The 23,695-nt window shown below is 40.0% G+C and overlaps 1 protein-coding gene across 1 annotated transcript in view; it reads right to left on the minus strand.

The window, feature by feature from the left end:
* Nucleotides 1-22,253, minus strand: part of LOC132101413 (transmembrane channel-like protein 3) — a 35,064-nt gene extending 12,811 nt beyond the window's left edge. Inside the window, exons 1-15 of the mRNA XM_059506355.1 lie at nucleotides 21,745-22,253; nucleotides 19,927-20,073; nucleotides 18,544-18,619; nucleotides 17,060-17,141; nucleotides 16,665-16,771; nucleotides 15,035-15,133; nucleotides 14,745-14,887; nucleotides 13,948-14,095; nucleotides 13,089-13,132; nucleotides 11,962-12,109; nucleotides 5,330-5,439; nucleotides 5,155-5,233; nucleotides 2,593-2,877; nucleotides 975-1,103; nucleotides 150-217 (exon numbers count right to left, since the gene is read on the minus strand). Of these exons, the coding sequence (XP_059362338.1) occupies nucleotides 150-217; nucleotides 975-1,103; nucleotides 2,593-2,877; nucleotides 5,155-5,233; nucleotides 5,330-5,439; nucleotides 11,962-12,109; nucleotides 13,089-13,132; nucleotides 13,948-14,095; nucleotides 14,745-14,887; nucleotides 15,035-15,133; nucleotides 16,665-16,771; nucleotides 17,060-17,141; nucleotides 18,544-18,619; nucleotides 19,927-20,073; nucleotides 21,745-21,860 (1,781 nt within the window). The 5' untranslated portion in view covers nucleotides 21,861-22,253. The remainder of the gene's footprint in view (nucleotides 1-149; nucleotides 218-974; nucleotides 1,104-2,592; nucleotides 2,878-5,154; nucleotides 5,234-5,329; nucleotides 5,440-11,961; nucleotides 12,110-13,088; nucleotides 13,133-13,947; nucleotides 14,096-14,744; nucleotides 14,888-15,034; nucleotides 15,134-16,664; nucleotides 16,772-17,059; nucleotides 17,142-18,543; nucleotides 18,620-19,926; nucleotides 20,074-21,744) is intronic.
* Nucleotides 22,254-23,695: the final 1,442 nt, after the last annotated feature.

Below are 23,695 nucleotides of genomic sequence, written 5' to 3' on the forward strand. Positions count from 1 at the left end.
TATCAGAGATAAACAGCAGTCACAGTAAATGTAAATAAATAAAAAAAAATATATATATATATATATATATATTGTGATGCATTTCCTTTTATACTGACAGTCATATCTTAGATAATGTATTGATAAATTATAAATAATCACTCACTTACCATATCATTCCCTGGTTGTATATCAGATGAAGAACATTTTCTGCTATTTTAAATTCACCATATTCTGGCTGGAAAAGGAATTTAATTTAATTAAAAAGGGAATTTATAAATGCATGGTATAGAACAGGGTTTCCCAAACTGATGAAGCTGATGAAAAGCTAATAATTAAATACATCTTAAAAATGTAAGATTTAAATAATCAAAGCATTTAAATAAAAAAACCAATGACAATTAAACTTACTAAAAAAAGTATGTTATGTAGTATGTCATGTGACCATTAATCAACATTAGACTGCTAAATTAATTCAGTTCCATTAACACAATGCTTTTAGTCATATCAGTAGGCCCATATGAAAACAGTTTTCAGTTACATCAAAATAAAAAAGTTTAATAACTAGGATCTGTTGTAAATGTATTACTTTATATCACAGATATTGTCTGTTTATTGAAACTGAGGTATTAGTTATTTGTTAAGGAAATCACATCACGGATGCTGACTAAAAACCTTAAAAGTGATATTTTGAAATACTTCTACTTCAATGTTTGGGAAACCTGTTTGAAAACATTGTGCTATTCTGTTTGGTTTCGCTAGTGGCACAGATATTAAACACCTTATGGTTAACTTGTATTAAAACTGGAGCATTGCTTTAAAGGTGTTAAATATGTTAAATATGCAAAAAAAAAAATAAAAGAGCGAGCAAAAATATGTGCAATGTGACCCAACTGGAGTCCTATAGTGTTTGAAATAGATTCTATCTATTGCTTAGATATCTGCCTGAAAAAAACTCTGAAAATGTGTTTGTGGAACAGAAGCGACGGACTTACAAACTTGCTCTCCAAGTCCCAACAGCAGCAGTCACTCAAGTATCGAACCACCAGTCCCCGGATGAAATCAATGAGCAGGATACTTGCCACCGTGAAGATCATATCAATGATGGAGAGCTTTAACATCTCCTGTAAATAAGATAAACAAAATAAACAGCCTGCATTTACCTTCCTTGAGCAGGATGCAATTTTACCCCTCCGCAGACCATCAGTATCTTCATGCAGGACTCTCAATCAGACCTTTGGATCTAAACCAAGAAAAAGACAGCGCTGACAATACTTTCATTAAATAAAAGCCACGCTGGATATTTCAAGCCATGTATCCAATCCATATTCCTCTCCTCCAGAGGGAAACATACTTTACACTATTTGTCACAATAATGCCTTTAATAAATAACCATGTTGCCCGTGATTGAGATGCTTCATTAGGTCACTCAACTCATAGCTGGATGATGCTAAGCGTGTCTGCTAGCTTAAGTGCTCTGTATAATGTATCTGATCTCACAGAAATCTTCAAATGTGCCTGGTTATGTCTGAATATACAGTGGCCCCCAAATAGTATTTGGACACTCAGTCATATATATACACACTTTTCAGGCAAACATTTGACAAAATTAGGTTTTGTTTCAACTTATGAAATAATAGTTATATTGTTGAAAGCGAAGACAAAAAGTCTTTGACAATTTCTGGCTGTCAGACTCTACATATACATTTGTTAATGTGATGAACTACATTACATTCATACTAATGCAATGACATTCAGACATTTTTAGTTGTGACTTACATACAATTTTAAGATTTTTTATTGTTTTTGTTTTTGGAAGTAACAAAAGAAAATAATACTTGTTTTCAGTAAGGACAAATCAATCTTATCTAAAGTGAAAGTAAAGCAATGCATCTAAAAGATTAAAATATATAAGAGATTATCATTTCAAATAGTACCATTTAATTACTAATGCTGAAAATTCAGCTATGACATCACATGAATAAATTACATTTTAATGTATATATTTAATGTATATATTTTAACTTGTAGTAATTTTTCATGATTTTTCTGTTTTTACTGTACTTGTAATCAAATAAATGTAGGCTTGATGAGCGTAAGACCTTTTTTCAAAAACAAATCTTACCTTTTGAACAGTAGTGTACATAACTACATAATATTTGTTAAGAGCTTCGTTTTGTTTGGCCATATTTTCAGAGTGAAAAAAACATTTAAAAAACAAAAAGAAAACACCACCACCAACAAAAGCTATATATATCACCACCAACAAGAGCTATATATATATATATATATATATATATATATATATATATATATATATATATATATATATAGCTTTTGTTGGTGGTGGTGTTTTCTTTTTGTTATATATATATATATATGTGTGTATGTATATATATGTGTGTGTATGCATCAGGAATTGACTCATTCAAATACTAGGAAACATTTTGTTTACTTTGTATAATAATGTTGCTTTGTGTCAAATGAAATTAGAATATAAATAAAAATAGGCTAAATTTTATTTTTAGGTTTCAACTATGCTATGCGATAATTCTATGGCTAGTGCCTATGAAGGGTTCATTCATAACCTCCAGTCAGCACCTGGCTGTGTACCTGTCCGACATATGTTTCCCAGCAGGGGTCCTGTTGTGATCTGGTGTTGTACTCATACAGGACGGTCTGGTTTAGCAGAGATTGCATTCTCATTGGCTGTCTGGAGGATGTGGTGCTCTTGTTGGTGATCATGCTGTTGTTGAGCTCCAGAAGAGTCATGGTCAGTGTGGTGTTCTCCTGCTCTGTGATATCTGGGATGATGGTGGACAGGTTGTCCTCAGTAGACTGGGAAATCGTCGCTAGGAACGATGTCGAGTCAGACAGGTTTCCCGCACCCACAGAAATCTAAGATTATTTAAAACATGTAAAATTCGTGTTGAATTTAATTTTTACTAACTAATGAGTGGTAAAAAATCTGAATAATATTTTTACTGCACAAATATCAATCCTTTGATGTTAAATCAATGTTCTGATTTCATTAAAACATTATATATTTCCTGCTGAGTAATACATCAGAAAAAAAAATTAGGGCTGCTCAATATGGGGAAAGAAAAATGTTTGTCTGATAAAAATTGTGAATATAATTTTTTTTTTAGGTTTGCTGCTTGTTTGTAGGGCTGCACAATTTAGACAAAACATTGTGATCAAACATCTATATCAATATAAAATATAATTTTATATATAATATATATATAAATATATATAAAATTGCTTGTGTGTAAAAGAAAACTGCCACACTATATGCAGTGGATATATATATATATATATATATATATATATATATATATATATTAATTAAAGGGGTCATATGATGCAACTAAAAATAACATTATTTTGTGTATTTAGTGTAATGAAATGTGGTTTATGGTTTAACAACACACTATTTTCCACATACTGTACATTATTGTTTCTCCTCTATGCCCTGACTTTCTGAAATGCATAGATTTTTACAAAGCTCATCGATCTGAAAAGCAAGGCGTGCTCTGATTGGCCAGCTATCCAGTGCATTTTAATTTGCTGAATACCTCAAGCATGTGACGGAAATTTTATACTCCTTACCATACTGTGATGCCCTGTCCAGCCGGAGCGATGATTAAAAAACATTAAAACCCATTATAAATGAGGCATTTGTTGCATCCAGTGGAGACATAATAATGGATTATAATGACTTTTTCTCTAAGTCCTGTTTTTTCTCATTGTGTTGTTTTATGAATCCCCTCCTTTGCATGGAATACCTCCTCCTCCTGCTGGAGCAGGGGAAGAAATCACTTGGGGGCCACACCAGACTGTTCCTGCTCCTGGCAAGCTTCACCAACTACCCAGACTTATCACCAGTGCCGCTCCTGACCCAGAGCCCAGCCCACCATCTCCCCATGGTTTGGAGCATAAGCCCGAGCTCACTGATGACGGCGAGCCATTTCCCACCATGTTCCACTAGCCAGAGCAAAGTCAAGTGACTGAGCATAAGATCACCCCGGAAGTTGAGCCCAACTTATCAGACCAGGTGCGAGAGCCAGCTACAGAGCCCACAACGAGGGAGAAAGCCACGAATGGTGTGAGTGTGGAGAGGAGCTTCATCCCCTGTATCGCGGCTGAGGGTGGGCTGAGTATGGTACGAAATTGGTCCTGTCCAGCCCTTGGTTCCCTCGTCCAGCCCTGCGGGGGCTTCTGATCCTCCAGTGCCTGCACCTCAAAAATGCCTGCCTTCCCACCCACTCCTGCCTCCTCCACCGCTGTTGTCTGGCAGTACCTCTGCTAGCCTTCAGCCCACCATCATTAAGCTGCGAGCCCCATGGGACTGCCATCCCCCAGCGTCGCAGGGGGTCGGAGTATCCCTCACCTCTGCCTTTCAGCTTCCGAGTCCCAGACTCCGCCTCGACCCGTAGACCCAGTGGCTCCACTTCGGAGTCTCGTTTCTCTGCCCTACCGGCTCTGTTGGGCTACTTGGTCTCTGGATCTCCATCTCTGCCTTAGTCACCAGAGCCCCTGGCTCCACCCTGGCCCCCCGGATCCCCAGCATCCCCCTTGCATGTTGGCTCTCCATCTCCACCTCGGGCTCCTCCTCCACCTGCTCCACTGCTGTTGGTTGGCCCCTGGAGTCGGTGGCAATCCTTCCTCCATGGCTTCTCCCACTGTCGGCTCCACTGTGAACCGCTGTTATAACTGTGGCCTGGGTCCAGCTGGACTCCTCCTTCTCCAAGTCGCCCCTTGTCTCCTCCGTGGCTCCTCCCTCGTTCTTCACCCCCAGAGTCTCTGTCCAATGGCCTCCACTCGGACATCCATTCTCCTCCGGAACCCCCACCCAAGTTCCCACCCACGCCTCCCTCTGATGTTGCTACGGTGCGAAGACCACCTTCCAGGAGGGGGCGTTATATCAGGTTTATGGACCCGTCTGTATGATATTGAAGAACTCCTTGTTTCCTCGTTCTGTGCGTAAGTGAATTGTGACAGTAACACTCCAAAGAGAAAGGAAAATGTTAAATTGCATCATATGACCCCTTTAAAACAGCCTTTTTAAAACTGCAATTAGATAAATGCACTAAACAGCATTGCAATTTCAATTTTATTTATTAGTCAAACAGCCCTAGAGAAAAGGCTGAGAAGAATGAACATATGACTCACAGCAGAGCTCATACTGTTGACTTTATCCAGGAGGGCTATAATCAAACTGTAGAGGTTTCCAAGGTACAACACCAGAACTCTAAACAAAAAAAGGCATATTTCCCTTATGATAAACATAATATAAAAAAGGTCAAGTAATACCAGAGCAGCAAAGGTGTTCATGTGATTTTCTCACCTGGCAAGCTGGAAGCGGAGACTCGTTCTGGGGTGGTACATCTCCAACTGAGCCACTAACTCAAAGGCTGAAGGAGCAATCATTGTAATGAGGGACACCACCACACTCACCTGATGAAGAAACCCAATACACATACAGCATAACATCACTCATCTTCCTCAAATACACACAACATCATCGCTAATACTAAAGGAAATATCTGGATGTGGCAGACATCAGTAAAAGCAAATAATAATTATACAATTAGAAGAAAATTAAATATAAGAAGAACGAGAGGAAAAGAAGAACAATAAAAAGAACAATGCTGTGACCCGATTTGCATACAATCAGTCCTAAATAGTATTCAAAAATAGAGATAGTGTGTCCAGAATCATAGTATGTTGAAATGAGTATCCCAAACATACCAGTATGGTTTACTATTTCTGATAGAAATTTGAAATGCAGATCCCCACTGTCACGGCTTACGCTGCTGGAAGGAACACGGAGCCGAGGGATAAACGAAACAAGGATTTATTAAATCAAACATAGGCAAGGTAAGTAGCAAATAACAGGTGGCAAGTGGCAAGTGGCAAGTAACAGGTAACAAGTGGACAAGTAGACAAGTTGACAAGTAACAAGTAGACGAGTTGACAAGTTGACAAGTGGACCCGACCAAACAGAACTGAAAGGACAAGGCTTTTATACCAGGGATAATAGGGAAAACACAGGTGGATGGAATGACTAAATTAACAGGGACATGGAACACATGCGGAAATGACTAGACACACCTGGGAACTAATCAAACCACATAGAGACAGAAACTGGGTCACAGGGGCAAAAACACACAAAATGAGTCCAGGTGTGTGACAGTACTCCCCCCTCCCGGTAGGTGCGTCCTCGCACCGTAGAAACAACAAAGGGAGGCGTGGGTGGGAACTTGGGAGGAGGTTCCGGTGGAGGACAGCCTCCCAGGAGGGGGCCAGCAGACAGGGACCACAGAGGAAGGAGCCAGGGAGGAGACAGGAAGGATCTGAAGCAGGAGGCACCCAGCAGGACCCAGGCCACAGCCATAACGGCCCAAGGTGGGGCCGACGGAGGAAGGAGCCATGGAGGAGGAATGGTCACCGACTCCAGGGACTCGACCCACAGCAACGGAGCAAGTGGAGGAGGAGCCCGAGGCGGAGACGGAGAGCCGAAGAGCCAGGGTGACGGGGAGGAGCCGGAGGTCCTAGGCGGAACTGATGGCTCTGGTGACTGACGCGGCGATGTGGATCCGGAAGGCCGCGGTGAGGCCAGAGTGACCGAGGACTGAGGTGTAGCCGAGGGGATGAAGGAGCCTGACGGAGCCGGAGGGACGGAGGGATGAGGCGAAGCCGGAGGAGTGGAGTCCCGAGGCATAGGATGGACGACGCCAGACCAAGGCGGAGCCGGAGGGACGAGGGAGCCAGGCAGAGCCTGCGGACTGCCGGGCCACGGCGGAGAGGAAGGAGCTAGGAGCCATGGTGGAGCCGACGGGTCAACGGAGGCTGGAGGCGGAGGTGAGGGAGACGCCGACCAAGGCGTCGCTGGAGGATGGCGGTCCCGCTGAGCTCGCACCACAATGATGGTAGGCTGAGGGCGAGCAGAGGGGCAGCCAGACGACAGCGGAGGAGGAGGCAGGAGTGGGTGGGAGGGTGGGAATTTTGGAGGAGCAGGCATTGGAGTAAGCTCTGGGGCTGGAGCCCTTCCTGGGCTTAACGGAGGATCAGGAGCCCGTCCTGGGCTTAACGGAGGATCAGGAGCCCGTCCTGGGCTTAACGGGGGTTCAGGAGCCCGTCCTGGGCTTAACGGGGAATCAGGAGCCCTTCCTGGGCTTAACAGAGGATCAGGAGCCCGTCCTGGGCTTACAGGAGGATCAGGAGCCCGTCCTGGGCTTAACGGAAGATCAGGAGCCCTTCCTGGGCTTAACAGAGGATCAGGAGCCCGTCCTGGGCTTACAGGAGGATCAGGAGCCCGTCCTGGGCTTAACGGAAGATCAGGAGCCCTTTCTGGGCTTAACAGAGGATCAGGAGCCCGTCCTGGGCTTACAGGAGGATCAGGAGCCCGTCCTGGGCTTACAGGAGGATCAGGAGCCCTTCCTGGGCTTAACAGAGGATCAGGAGCCCGTCCTGGGCTTACAGGAGGATCAGGAGCCCGTCCTGGGCTTACAGGAGGATCAGGAGCCCGTCCTGGGCTTAACGGAAGATCAGGAGCCCTTCCTGGGCTTAACAGAGGATCTGGCATAGGTGAATTGAAAACCCCCTCATTTTGACCCATTTGGCGCTCCACATTTTGCTCCCTCGTGGTGGGCAGTGTCGCCGGCTCTCGCACCTGGTCTGACGGGTTGCTCTCTGGCTCTCCGTCATCGGTGGGCTCGGGCTTATGCCTTGTACCGTGGGGAGATTGTAGGCTGGGCTCTGGATTCCAGAGTGGACCTGGCGAGATCCTCCATTGGGCCGACCGTGAGAGGTGACCCATTTCTCACCAGATTCCACTCTATGAATGCGGCGAAATCCTCCCGAGGACCATCTTCGGGCGACAACGCTCTGCACCTGGAGTTCAGGCTGGCGTGATAAAAGGTGCAGAGCGCGTGGTCCGGGTAGCTGGTGGCATTAGCTATCAAGAGAAACCGTCTAGTATGGTCCTCGAGAGAAAGACCCTCCTGCTCCAGCAGGAGGAGGAGGTATTCGGGGCGATAGAGGGGATCCATGACACACTACCGAAAGAAAAAGACTGTGATAAAACGGAAAACAAAACGGAGGGAAAACACGCAGTTTTTTTAACTTTTTAGGTCGGGTCTTCTGTCACGGCTTACGCTGCTGGAAGGAACACGGAGCCGAGGGATAAACGAAACAAGGATTTATTAAATCAAACATAGGCAAGGTAAGTAGCAAATAACAGGTGGCAAGTGGCAAGTGGCAAGTAACAGGTAACAAGTGGACAAGTAGACAAGTTGACAAGTAACAAGTAGACGAGTTGACAAGTAACAAGTAGACGAGTGGACCCGACCAAACAGAACTGAAAGGACAAGGCTTTTATACCAGGGATAATAGGGAAAACACAGGTGGATGGAATGACTAAATTAACAGGGACATGGAACACATGCGGAAATGACTAGACACACCTGGGAACTAATCAAACCACATAGAGACAGAAACTGGGTCACAGGGGCAAAAACACACAAAATGAGTCCAGGTGTGTGACACCCACACACTCGAATGGCAAATATTGCCCATAAGCCATTGTGCTTGATTCCTAACCCACCAGTACATTTTTTAAAAACAGTAAGTTTTTTTTAAAACAACCTAACCTGATGAAAAATCTTTATTTGACATCTGATCGGAGCCCTGCACATGGCATCCAGGAAAAAAATAAAATAAAATTAGGCTAAATCGAAGAATGAATTAGTAAATTGTGTGCACAGTTTAGCAAATCAAGGGAATGAAATGGTAATCGTGTGCACATTTTACTACATTGAGAGAATGAATTAGTAAATCGTGCGCACTATTTATTTATTTTTTCTTGCATGTCATGTGCGGGGGTCTGATAAGTTTGGTCGTTAATTTTTAAATGCTTCATCAACGTGCCTCTTCATTTCAATATGCTAGGAAATTAAATTGAATGAAATGTGGATTTGGTAACTTTGACAAGATGATTGACAGGTCAGTTGAAAAATGGTGACAGGATCCACGTAATAAAGCAAAAGAGTGGTCAGTTAAAGACGTAATTATAACAAAGTAGTCCCAAAGCTTGCCTGCTATTCTGATACACACTCAAAGTATGCACTTTTTCCTTCAAAAAAGCAAATACAAACAAGAGTACATACATTAAGGATATACTGTAGCATAAGTAGGTGAAAAAGAAAAAGAAAAGAAACTATGACTTAAGTAAGAAAAAGAAAATGGAGCATTAGCAGAAAGCATATGTAATCTCTAGGCCAAGATGTATGTGATGAGTGGGGCGGGGCCGAGAGACGTGGGAACAGGAGCGAGGCCGGTGGAGTGATTGGGAATGAGCAACACCTGCTCGACCCACCGGTCTCAAGTCCCACGGAGGAGATGGAGGGATATAAAACCGGAACGACGACAGTGAAGGACGAGAGAGGACAGAGAGAGGAATACACTGGATCATTGCTACACTCAGTTTAAGAATGCCTACAAAGCTCGCTCACTACCGGCTTTCGGCAGATCGGACCATGCCGCCATTTTCCTCACACCAGAATATAAACAACGGCTCGTTAAAGATCCCCCGGTGCAGAGGGTGGTGACGCGATGGTCCGCCCAATCAGAAGCAACGTTACAGGCAGCTCTTGATGACATAGACTGGGACATGTTTCGCACAAGTTCATCTGACGTCAGCGAGTTCACGGATGTAGCGTTCAGCTTTGTAAACATGCTAGCCGAACAAGCCACGGATACAATAACTACAAAGTCATTCTCAAATCAGAAACCGTAGGTGGACAGATCAATCCGTGCAGCAGTAAACAAACGAACTGCTGCTTACAGTGCCGGTCTTCTGTCAGGAAACATGAGCGAGTACAAAGCATCGTGCAATGCTCTCCGGCGCGCAGTAAGAGCCGCCAAACACAGATACAGGGAACGCATAGAGTCACATTTCCAGCTAAATGACTCCCGACGCATGTGGCAAGGACTAAGGACCATCTATGACTTTGGAAATAAATCCTCTGCAGAGGTGAGAGCAGATCCGCCGCTGGCTGATGAGCTAAACACTTTCTACGGCCGCTTTGAAAACAATCTAAGCAGTGCGAGTCCGCCGATCAGCGCGTCAGGAAGCAGCAGTCAGATCAGCGATCATCATGCGATCACCGTGTCGGAGGACGAGGTTCGGAGGGCACTAAAGCGAGTGAATGTAAGGAAAGCAGCCAGACCTGATGGGATTTCTGGCCGTGTTCTGCGGTCCTGCGCTGATCAGCTCGCTGGTTTGTTTACATCCATTTTTAATGAGTCTCTTGCTACATCGGTGGTTCCCACCTCATTCAAAAAATCAGTCATCATCCCTGTGCCTAAAAACAACAAACCCTCTTGTCTGAATGACTATCGTCCAGTTGCCCTCACATCAATAGTCATGAAGGTCTTTGAGGGACTGGTTAAAAACGTCATCTGCTCCTCCATACCGGATACTTTGGACCCTCTTCAGTTTGCCTATCGCCCTAACAGATCCACTGATGATGCCATCTCTCACATCCTGCACTCTTCTCTCACACACATTGACAGCAATAACAGGAACTATGTAAGGCTGCTATTTATTGACTATAGCTCAGCTTTTAATACTATAGTCCCCATAAAGCTAGCTTCTAAACTCATTGACCTCGGCCTGAATTCTTCACTCTGCAACTGGATTCTTGATTTCCTCACCGGCAGACCTCAAGTGGTGAAACTAGGCCAGTACACCTCTAGCTCCATCACCCTGAACATAGGAGCCCCACAGGGCTGTGTCCTGAGTCCCCTGCTCTACTCTCTCTACACACATGACTGCGTGTCTTCGCACAGCTCCACATCCATTATCAAATTTGCTGATGATACTGTGGTTCTGGGCCTCATTCACAACAATAATGAGACCGCATACTTGGATGAGGTAGAGAAATTGACATCATGGTGCAAGGACAACTGTCTCTTTCTGAATGTGAGCAAAACTAAAGAGCTGATTGTGGACTTCAGGAAGAAACAGCAGCAGCCCTATACTCCTCTTATGATCAGCGGGACCCCTGTGGAGAGGGTGAGCAGCTTCAAGTACCTTGGTGTAAACATCTCCGAGGACCTGACTTGGACTACTCACATTCAAACACAGGTTAATAAAGCCAGGAAAAGACTGTACCATCTGCGACAGCTGAGGAAATTCAGGGTCTCACCAGCAATCCTGAAAACTTTCTATTCTGGGGCTATAGAAAGTGTATTGACTCAGTGCATCTCAGTGTGGTATGGGAACAGCTCCAGTCAAGACTGCAAAGCACTGCAGAGAGTTGTGCGCTTAGCTGAGTGCATCTCAGGGTCTGCTCTCCCCTCTCTACAGGACATCTACCTCAAACGCTGCAGAAGTAGAGCTACTAAAATCATCAAGGACTCCATCCACCCTAGTAACCATATTTTCACTTTGCTGCCATCTGGTAAGCGCTACCGTTGCCTGATGGCAAAAACCGAGAGACTCAGGAGGAGTTTCTTCCCCCAGGCCATCAGGCTCCTAAACTCTTAACCAGCACCTTAACATCCTCATGCCTCCACTTAATTTTTTTTTAATTTGCTTCTTGTACATTCCTGTGTATCTTATATTTAAGACCACAGTAAAATGCATAAATGCCCATTGTACATCCCTGTACATCTTAATATTTAAGACTACAGTTTACGTTCATGCACATTATTTTGCGTTCTATATTTAGTATGTGATGAATAAAAATCTTGAATCTTGAATCTTGACAGGCCTGGGTTTTAGTTTGTGTTTTGATTTTTATTTGTGCACGTCAGTCGTCCGTGAGGGGCTGGCGCTGTTTTTGTGTTTATTTTGATCATTAAAATATAATTTGATTGTCCGCCGGTTCCCGCCTCCTTCTTCCCGATGATCATGAAGGTTTAATTCGTTACAATGTATAAGACAACGTAAAATCTATAAGCATACTGTACCTCATTCTTCTCCCAGAGTGTTAGCTCAGGTTTCTCCTGCTCTAGTTTTTGAGAACGATCCACCACAAAGTAGATGATGTAGATGCTGCCGGTCAGAGACATTAGGACCAGAATGTTTGCCAGAATCCGCAAACTGATCAGTACAGCTCTGCTGGGATAGAAAACAACACAGTCAGATACACCTACAGACATCTGATCATGTATCATCCTGAACGGCTGACTATACTTACATAAATCATGTGACATAAACTATTGATTATTCACTCATAATTATTTTATGTGAGAGTTCAAAGAGTTATTTGAGAAACCTGAAACTAGCACTAGGTAACTAAGTGCCATCTGCATAATACTGCAATGGACCAATCAGAATCAAATATTATAGAGAGCTGAGTATATAAGAAAATCACATTGTATGATATGATTTACCATATGCCTAATATGTAGTTTCAAATGTCGATTGAATCTTGATTTAAAGAAGTTTAGCTATTTGTATTGGAAAACAAGACAGAAACACGAAGGGAGATTCTCATTTTTGCAATGGATGCAACATGCCATGACTTTATGAATTTAAGACTTTTTCTAAGACCTTAATTTGAAAAAAGGGTGAATTAAGACTTCTTAAGACCCACAGAAACCCAATACTAAACCTGATCTCATTAGATTAAACCACAGAGTTTAGCTATAATTGTTTAGAGATAATGTTTAAATGTTAGCATAACCCTGTGTGGATGGCTATGTCGCACTCCCACAACATATTCATCGGTTTTAATGTGTGAGCAGGTCTGCTGGCGATTTAGGAGCAGTCATCTGCCTGCAGTAAAAGGCAGTTTTCATAAAATACGGCAGGATGTTTTCCATTTCGCATGTTCTGCTGCGACTGCATTGGACGGGGAGGAGATGTATAAATCAGAGAGGTCTGAGGCAGCATTACACGTGCTGTGAACAGCCTCAGAAAGGGAGAAACAGCACAACACTGTAAGTCACTTATTGATAAGATCATACTCACCCTCAAAAGACAGTTTTATTAAACATGCACTTCTGAGGGTTTTTGGAGAAAACACTTAGTCAGCACTTTAACAGGTTATGTTGGGGTGATAATGGAGACACAAATAAAGAGGAAAACTTGCAGGCTTGTGTCTTTCTTTTTTTCTTGCTCCTCTACAATGGCTTCCTAAAAACAGAAGCAGAACAATTTTAACCATAAGGGAAAAAAAATAGTTGAACTTGACGTATTAAAATAACCAAAACTACAATGAATGAAAATTATATAGACGTATACATATGAAAAAAAGCTAAATGGCTAAAACTTTAAAAATATAAAAAAATATGTAAAGAAATTAAAATATAAGAAAAAAATCAAAACAGATTCAAAATACAAATAAAAAACATGAGAGTATCTCAATGACACTAACATAACACTGGTTAATATCCAAAGCACAGTTCAAAATCCTGAAATCATTAATCATAATTTCTGCCAGATAGGTATTATAGTATTATAGTATATAGGTATTACAGATATTATAGTAACTGTTACTTCATTAAATTGTGGTAATTGTAGAAAGAAAGAAAGAAAGAAAGAAAGAAAGAAAGAAAGAAAGAAAGACAAATACTTTGTAAATGATTAACCGATACGGTTGATTCTGCTACAGATACCTAGAAATTATGCCCATTTACTGTGCAATGTGGAAATGTGCAAAATGGCCAAATCTTGTCTAGTTAGTTGACCTGACCGATACATGTTTATCACATACTGAACATCTGAGTGAAATCACAACTTTTGCAACTTTTAAAAACATGCAACAAGTGCAACATTTGTATATGAACAAATTGAATGCTATTCTAAAGAAGCATTTGTAATTTAGCATGACAGTGATGAGACTCATATAACATGTTTTCCATTGAGTAAACAGCACTAATAGTGTAACATAAACCTCCCTTGGAGGCAATGCTGAACTGAATTAAATCTGTAAAACAGTAGATGCTCACTCTGATGCTATTGACGATGGCTGCCCCTTTACTCTCGGCCGCCTCTGGGTTCCCAATCAGGTAGTCCCACGCACAGAAGACACGCCAGCAGAAGGTGTAATTCTCATCAGAGGCGCCGGCTAAACTCATGCGGGAGTTTTTAGCCATTCTGATAAAAACAACAGCATATGAGGAACACAAACTGAGCTTTTTCTAAAGAAACATAGTACATATCTTTGTGATCCTGACTGTGAAAAAATTACCACATGGCGAAAAATTACTTAACACTCATGTTGTGTTCTGTGCAATTTGACCTGGACAGGATGTCTGGAAATGCTATTTCATGTTATCGCATTGGAATTTACTGACTGCATTTTGCTCAAAATATTGATAATTTTTCCCCACCTTGTTTTGTGATAAGCTATATTACTAACAGATCTTGGATAATTTAAAGAAAACAAGATGATAAAAATATTGAATCCAAGATTTTGTGAAATATTAGTGTAATGAGAGATTTACAAGCAACACCACATTTTCAGCACATCAAAAGGGGTTAAAAAAGCACCGTCAATGTAGTCTAGGCAATTAACTAGTCTAGCTTTTTTAGCAGATACTCTCATCAACTCTGCTCAAAAGACAGGTCAACCAGATCCTTAATTAACCAGCTTCAACAGCAATACCATACCTGCTCTTTTCAGCAACCAAACAAATTTGCATTATGAATCACTTTGGATAAAAGCATCTGCCAAATGCATAAATGTGAATGTACTGAGATTAATCAGCAATTTTAAGCAAAGCGTCTTCGAAGTAGCGATTACTTTCTTAGCAAAGTGATGAAGCTGTAGGCAAAAACAGCCATCCCGACCAGAAAATAGGCCAAGGGCAGTCTGTAGCCAGCACTGCCGATTTTACGCACATTGCCGTAGTAGCCGTAAAAAAGCACCGAATATTGAAGATATCCCTGAAATACAGACATAAAACAAAACCTTTTGACAAGCTGACAGACTGAACATAAAAAAAAAAACATTTGCGATTATACTCCTAAGATCCACTGATAATATACACATCATATTGGTAAAGCTGTAAAAATGAGAGATAATAGTCTTGCCCCCAGCGACCAGATGGTGTCCAGGTCTTGTGCAGAGGTAAGGTGCTCCTTGGGGATGGTCTTGCTGCGGGTGGTACCAAACGGAGCGCCGGCCAAGAGCTGATTGGACAGATTGGAGAGACAGAAGGAATGTTAGAGGACAACAGATGAATGCAGAGCAGAAATTACATTGTGTCTCTGCACCAGGAGTGAAATAAATCTAACCATATTTTCCATTTTCAGGCCCATTTTCCACAAGTTTATATTATTCTTTAGGGTCTTAATGAAAAGTCTGTAACATAGTTTGGTTAAAATTTCTCAATGGTAGTGTAAAAAACAACTTTTTAACCCTGTCAAAAACAGCTCTTTTCAGAGGAAGCCGTTTTGTAGCATTTTCCTTTAAATGTTAATGAGCTCTGCTGACCCCGCCCCTCTCTTCCGAGCCACTCTCTGAGGGACTGTTTGGTTTATCCGCATTCATCGTGAAACTAGCTAATTAGCACATTATTAGGAAAAGCAATTTGCAACGATTAATCATAAAACCTAATACCCACTTCTTCTGTTGGTGAAGCTGGATCACGAACGATTTGCATGAACATAGATGCATTTATGTAGATTGGAGGCACATTCCCTTCAGAAACAAACGTAATCCACTGCATCTTCAGCGGTTCAGATGTCAGGAGTAAATAACGACTGCTATGTTCATTATTACATCCAACAACAGAACACCTCAATCACTTAGGAGACATTCTTGTCTACATCTGCTCCGGCGGTGAAACAATGGTGGACTGATGACAGTTCACTCAGGGCGGAGCTAAGATAAGACACCAGTCCAGTCTGTGCTGAAACACTACTGTCAATCAAACTATCATGGGAGGGGCCTGTCTGTGTGATGTCACAAACACAGGCATCTGAGATTGGCTCGATTGAAGAAAGGGGTAAAGATTTTAGTAGACCCAAAAAAAATATTAAATAAAATAAATAAATAAAAACACCAGGTGGATTTTTATCATTATAGGTTGGTTGTGTACGCACACTGCCAACACACACTTCAGTTCAAACAACTTGTAAAAGTGTATGTAGCATCTGAAAGTGAGCGTGAAGTGACATTCAGCCAAGTATGGTGACCCATACTCAGAATTTGTGCTCTGCATTTAACCCATCCGAAATGCACACACACAGAGCAGTGAACACACACACACACTGTGAGCACACACCCGGAGCAGTGGGCAGCCATTTATGCTGCGGCACCCGGGAAGCAGTTGGGGGTTCGATGCCTTGCTCAAGGGCACCTAAGTCGTGGTATTGAAGGTGGAGAGAGAACTGTACATGCACTCCCCCCACCCACAATTCCTGCCGGCCCGGGACTCGAACTCACAAACTTTCGATTGGGAGTCCGACTCTCTAACCATTAGGCCATGACTTCCCCATCTGATGACACCTTTAATAAAATAACTACACACAGTAGGATCTATATATCTGTACATGCTCTCGGAAATAACAATAAAGGAGAATAAAGGCATGTGTAATTTTTAATAGATCATTAGGCAATGCACATTCAAATTGTTTGACACTTTTTATTTCATAAATGTTAATATCTGAATATACAGCCTATTCCTGACTGTTCAGAATGAAAGCAGTGCATACTAACCTCAGGCAGTACGATAAAGGCTCCAGTCATAACAGTGAGAACTATGTTGATCCCAAACAGCCATCGCAGAAATATGAAATAAGAGGCCACACCTGATCCAAAGTGACCTTCAAAAAACAACATATAGCGTACATTTAATGAAGTATGGGGTTATTTTGACCTGATCTGAACCTTAAAATACTTTACGTATAGGGTCATTTTAATTCAGTCTATTTATTTTTTTATTCATTACTTTACTCACACTACTGAATCTGCATAACGTCTCATATATTTACCAAATCAGGAGCTAGTTTGTCATTCATGAAAATTCATGTGATCCGAATTATGTTTTCTCTATGCCTTGCAATAATAGGTTAACATTGATATACAAATATCTAGTGCATCTAGATACTAACTTTCAATCTTTTTGATCCTCATCTCCCAGGGAATGAACAAGACGACAATGTTGTATAAGAGTCTTGAAATTTTCTTCAGCAACTAAAAAAAAAAAAAAAAAAATGTACATACAAATACAACAGTTAAATAATATTTTCACAAAAGCAAACAGTTTGCACACAGAGGACTCCACAAAAATAAATAAAGATTTAATTCAAACTGTGTTGAAAGACCTGTGAGACCATGTATAAAAAAATAATAAGATCATATAAAAACAAACATTTGTTAAATCAATGCGTACCAGTATCTGATTTTCAGTCTGCCATGATAGAATGAATAATATACCATCAAATCCACTTGCTTAAAAGTCAATTAATTTTAATGGTGCTTGGGCAGCCTTGGCGAATGCCATTGGACATTTTAATTAAACCAGGCTATAACAACAGGCTATAAATTTGAGTGCAGCGTCTGTGAGCAGATGAGGAGCACCGCTGAGGCAGAGACACGCACAACCTTAACTGGAAGCTCACATAAACACAGAGCTGATGAAAAAAAAAAAAAAAAAACTTACAGTGAAAGGAAGGGGTAGCTATAATATGAATACGACAAAAACTGTTTTTATAGTAAGATCAAATGAATGATAGAACGATAGATTGAACGATAGAACGATAGATAGAACGATAGATAGAACGATAGATAGATAGATAGGTAGATGGATAGATAGATAGATAGATAGATAGATAGATAGAACGATAGATAGATAGATAGATAGATAGATAGATAGATAGATAGATAGATAGATAGATAGATAGATAGATAGATAGATAGATAGATAGATAGATAGATAGATAGATAGATAGATAGATAGATAGATAGATAGATAGATAGATAGATAGATAGATAGATAGATAGATAGATAGATAGATAGATAGATAGATAGATAGATAGATAGATAGATAGATAGATAGATAGATAGATAGATAGATAGATAGATAGATAGATAGATAGATAGATAGATAGATAGATAGATAGATAGATAGATAGATAGATAGATAGATAGATAGATAGATAGATAGATAGATAGATAGATAGATAGATAGATAGATAGATAGATAGATAGATAGATAGATAGATAGATAGATAGATAGATAGATAGATAGATAGATAGATAGATAGATAGATAGATAGATAGATAGATAGATAGATAGATAGATAGATAGATAGATAGATAGATAGATAGATAGATAGATAGATAGATAGATAGATAGATAGATAGATAGATAGATAGATAGATAGATAGATAGATAGATAGATAGATAGATAGATAGATAGATAGATAGATAGATAGATAGATAGATAGATAGATAGATAGATAGATAGATAGATAGATAGATAGATAGATAGATAGATAGATAGATAGATAGATAGATAGATAGATAGATAGATAGATAGATAGATAGATAGATAGATAGATAGATAGATAGATAGATAGATAGATACATACATCTGCCCCTGCTGCCTGGTAACCTCTCGTCCTGGTCAGTCTGCCCTCATACTTCAGGACAATCTCTCTAGCTTGCCTGAAACACACAAATACAAACAATCTTCACCAGACTGACTCCAGGGCAATAGTAGAAGGCTTTCCCGTTCTGTGATCATGAACACAGCTCTAGCACACTTTTGTTTTACCCATTAAAAATGGTGAATCATGGTGTCTTTATTAATAAAAATGAAAAACAAACCAGCAACACCAAAATTAGGCCATAAAATTCAATGACAGCTTAATAGAGGAATCAAACTCATACAGATTGAAAATTGATTTTGGGGGGTTATTTCTTTAGAAGGTGGGTGTATGTAATCATGAGCGCTCATCCAAAGATGATGAGGACACTCGTAAAATGGAACATGTATCTTTTCCACGCACCATCAGGCAGAAACCCGCCAGTTATAAAAGCATAAGTTGGACAAACGAACATCATCTTTGGACTTTATGATGGATGCAAATGCTCAGAGCCCCTGAAATAAATTGCTATAGAAATCATATTTTGGTAGCTGACATAAAATCATAAAAAAAGATACATTTCGAAATTTGATATGGTATATAAAAGTTATATATATGAAATACTTAAAAAGAAAAAAAAATATGTAGCTGTATTGTATTCACAGTATTTTGGGAGTGCTATGCCAGTTGCATAAATCCAAAGAGTTTGCCTGTACACTGTACCACGATAAAACCACAATGTGATCTTGATGTGACCCCGGTCAATCACAGCGGGTACATTTGCGCATCTTTGTCAAACGCCCAAAGAAACCGCAGTGATCGCTACCCAGTAAAATGAGAAACTGCTGGCCAGGCTAATGAAACAATTACTCAGCCAATTTAGTTTGTTCTCCAAGCACCATGTTGTAAATATGGCGGCCGCTTTCAAGCACTGAAAGTTAATTGTTATTTACCTTACGGGTTTAATGCGAGGATGCTTTCCTAAGCCATTATCATCAGTTTTAAACATTTTCGAATGTCGTTTCTAAGTAGGCTAATGGCAGTAATGGGGTCAAATAATCATTTTAGAAAGAAATAATGCTTAGTTCTTTTCATTCCCCCTATTTATGTAATGAATCTAACTCACTAATAACCACATCTACTGCTGTACAAACACTGGCATCAGCTGAAAAAATACCTTTACAGCCCATTTAGTTGCACATTCTACACTCACATTTTGGCTTTATGAATGCTGAACTTATAAATCCTTTATCCTTGTTTTTATCTCATGCCATTTAAACTGTTTCACTGGAGAACTATTCAATTTTATGATCTGCAATAATTTCAGTACAGAATGTGCATTAGTTCTGATGGCATTTCCCTAGCATACACTCGGTGGGGTCTCACTTGAGCACTTTTAGCTTGCGTCTTATTGGCCAGGGTTTAGTTCGGATGTTGGTGATGATTTCCTTCTGAACCTGAATGTTCTGGAACATCTCCTCTGGATCATTGCTGTCCACTCTTTCTCCATCCTTATCCTCATCATCAGATGGTCTGCAACACAACCAAAGATCAATAATCACAGCAATTAATATTAGAGTAATGTAGTATCATAAGACCCTTATTTGTGCAGCATATAACAAAACTGTTGATTTATACATATGTGCATAAATTCCTTTATATATACACTCACTGGCCACTTTATTAGGTAAAATAAAATAAAAAACACTTTGCTAGTACCAGGTTGAACCCCCTTTTGCCATGAGAACTGCCTTAATTCTTTATGGCATAGATTCAACAAGGTGTTAGAAACATTCCTTAGAGATTTCGGTCCATATTGACATGATCGCATCACGCAGTTGCTGCAGATTTGTCGGTTGCACATCCATAATGTGAATCTCCCGTTCCATCACATCCCAAAGATGCTCTATTGGATTGAGATCTGGTGACTGTGGAGGCCATTTGAGTAAAGTGAACTCATCCTAATGTTCAAGAAACCAGTCTGAGATGATTTGAGCTTTGTGACATGGTGCATTATCCTGCTGGAAGTAGCCATCAGAAGATGGGCACACTGTAGTCATAAAGGGGTGGACATGGTCAGAAACGATACTCAAGTAGGCTGTGGTGTTTAAATAATGCTCAGTTGGTACTAAGGGGCCCAAAGTGTGCCAAGAAAATATTTACCATTTTACCATTTACCAATAATACCATTACACCACCACCAGCAGCCTGAACTGTTGAGACAAGGCAAGATGGATCATGCTTTCATGTTCTTTACACCAAATTCTTGCCCTACCATCTGAATGTCGCAGCAGAAATCGTGACTCATCAGACCAGGCAATGTTTTTCCAATCTTCTATTGTCCAATTTTGGCGAGCCTGTGTGAATTGTAGCCTCTGTTTCCTGTTCTTAGCTGACAGGACACCCTGTGTGGTCTTCTGCTGCTGTAGCTCATCTGTTTCAGGGTTCGATGTGTTGTGTGTTCAGAGATGGTATTCTGCATACCTTGGTTGTAACGAGTGGTTATTTGAGTTACTGTTGCCTTTCTATCATCTCTAACCAGTCTGACCATTCTCCTCTGACCTCTGACATCAACAAGACATGTTTGTCCACACAACTGCCGCTCACTGGGTATTTTCTCTTTTTCGGATCATTCTCTGTAAACCCTAGAGATGGTTGTGTGTGAAAATCCCAGTAGATCAGCAGTTTTTGAAATACTCAGACCATCTGGCAACAACATTAAATTTTATAATAAACGATATTATTAATACATTTATTTTATTCATATGAAAATTTAATATATATAAAAAATAATTATATGGCATATTATTTGGATGTTGCAAAATCTGTAGAGACACTTTTGAGCATGAAAGTGAACAAGATTCAGAACCCTAAAACTGTATAACCTGATATATTATATAGTTTGTAGATAAAAAAAAGTCACTTTCCGATCTCTAGTTTGTTAATGTTTACTTGTTATAGGCAAAAATCTGTATTTACGTGAAGCAGTGTGGACTGTGTATATAAAGCAACAGATCCACATACTGTATATAGGCATAAGACATGGATTTTTATTATATAAATACCTTATATTGTAGAAATCAGATTTAAAAAGTATGAAAAAATTATATACAAAATTTTATAACATTTAGAATTATATAAATGTTTGTATATATACTATAATGCAACCAGATAATATCAGATTTGCTTGAAAAGCTGGCTTACCCATTATCGTCCTGATATGGGGAATAAATTCTTCTGGAATTCTTCCTTATGCTCTTGTGTCGCTTGGAGGAAATCAGGGGTCTGGTTATAGTTGCTGGTTCTGCCATTTCACTCATTTCCCAGCCTTAAAACTTTCTGCCGTCTTCAGTGAGCATGCGTCCCATCTGTAGGAGTTCTCCCTTGCCTGTGTTGCTGACGGGACTCTGGGGGGAGCAAGAATAAGGAGTGCTACCTGCACGATTGGATCCTGCTGAAACGCTGCATAAGCTCCTCCACCAGAGGAGTATAAGCTCAGACAATTACTCCAATGACAGCTGGACTGGCTTCTTAAAGGGACAGTGCGAGGATGACAACCTGCTGATGAATGCAATGCATCTGTACAAAGTGATTCTAATGACAAAATGATGTAAACACTATTCTCACACATCTCTACAAATATTACACATGAATACATCAGTTAACAACCAAATATTAAATAGATTCATTCTTATTTAGTCACCCATGTTATTTGTTCTTCCACAAAAGCAGAACATCAGCTTAAAAAAGGCAGCATAAAATGTTTTCACAGCAGTTCATACAACTTGCTATATTATTTCAATGTCATACAATACCAATTTGTATTTTTAAAGACTTCATAATTCACAATCATAACCTTCCCCTCTATCGTAGCTCTTAAATGACATTTGTGGTCATGTTTATCCAAGTTGCAACGTCACAATCAGGAGACACATTAGATGATGTTAAATCTTGCGTGATACGTCTAAATATGTCGTTTTTTAATTGCAAACCAACATAAATTTTCCTATTCCTTTTAACAGTCTATTTTAAATGCAATTTTCAAAGTCCCTCTGGAAAGCCACAAACATATCCAATTTTCAGTTTTCCTCTTGACATTAGTCTGTGCCACGATCGATCATGTTAATTTACTCTGGAATTTCATCTGAGCGGTAATAAACAGACAGATAATATAGATGAAAAACACACAGTGAATTTTAAGTAGGCACGCATGGGCATATTTCCAGTTTTCCTTATAAAGTGGCCTTAGAGTGCATTGAAATGAAACAGCATTGTCACGCACAAGGAAAATAAACGTCCCTATTTTAAAAAGAAAAAAGCCATAGTAGCTCAATATGATAATGTGCCATATGTAACACTAGCTCACCAGTTTCACTTTTTCATAAACCAATCTAATCTAGACTCTTGTATAGAGCACATCAGGAAAAAGGCCCATGAAAAACACCAGAGTGCTGTGCTATTTTTCATATTTTCACATTTGTTAATGATGCTCGAACGGACACGTTTTACACACACACACACACACACACACACACACACACACACACACATTTACAATAAAAAAGTGAAAAAATATAGAACATATGTAGATAAGAAAATAAAGAAATAAAAAGGTGTTACTTTTAATAAACTTCAACTTCAATAGTTTGCACCCTTAAATTCATCCACCAATATTAATCAGGAATCAATAATCATTTTATACAGTTTATTAACATGTTATGAATCTTGTCCAATAAAGCAATATTTTAGCACCAGCAATTTGGCAATTGTAGAAGGGACTTTAAAAATAATTGATGAAATAGCTGAAAATTCACAGATTTTTAAGTTCACTCTATTGTCTTAGTAACTAAACAACTGTCCTAAATTACACTCATTTGTTTTGTTCGATTTGCTCGTTCACTAAATGCAAAATGCCTCATTCAGACAATAAGACTGACATCATTTGTACTAGTTTTATAAGACACTTTAAAATCTTTGTTTCTGAAGCAATCATCTTACAAAGCAAAGATATCTGGATTATATTTAATGCTTGATGCAAACCTCAGAATGGTGACAATTAACAAATGCAAACATCACAAAATAAGAAGTAACTAACAATAGTAATAAAAACAAAAGTATGAATAAAGTCAGCAAACAGCAAAACAACAATCCTATA

This window comes from Carassius carassius, chromosome 2 (genome assembly GCF_963082965.1).
Source record: "Carassius carassius chromosome 2, fCarCar2.1, whole genome shotgun sequence".
NCBI lineage: Eukaryota > Metazoa > Chordata > Actinopteri > Cypriniformes > Cyprinidae > Carassius > Carassius carassius.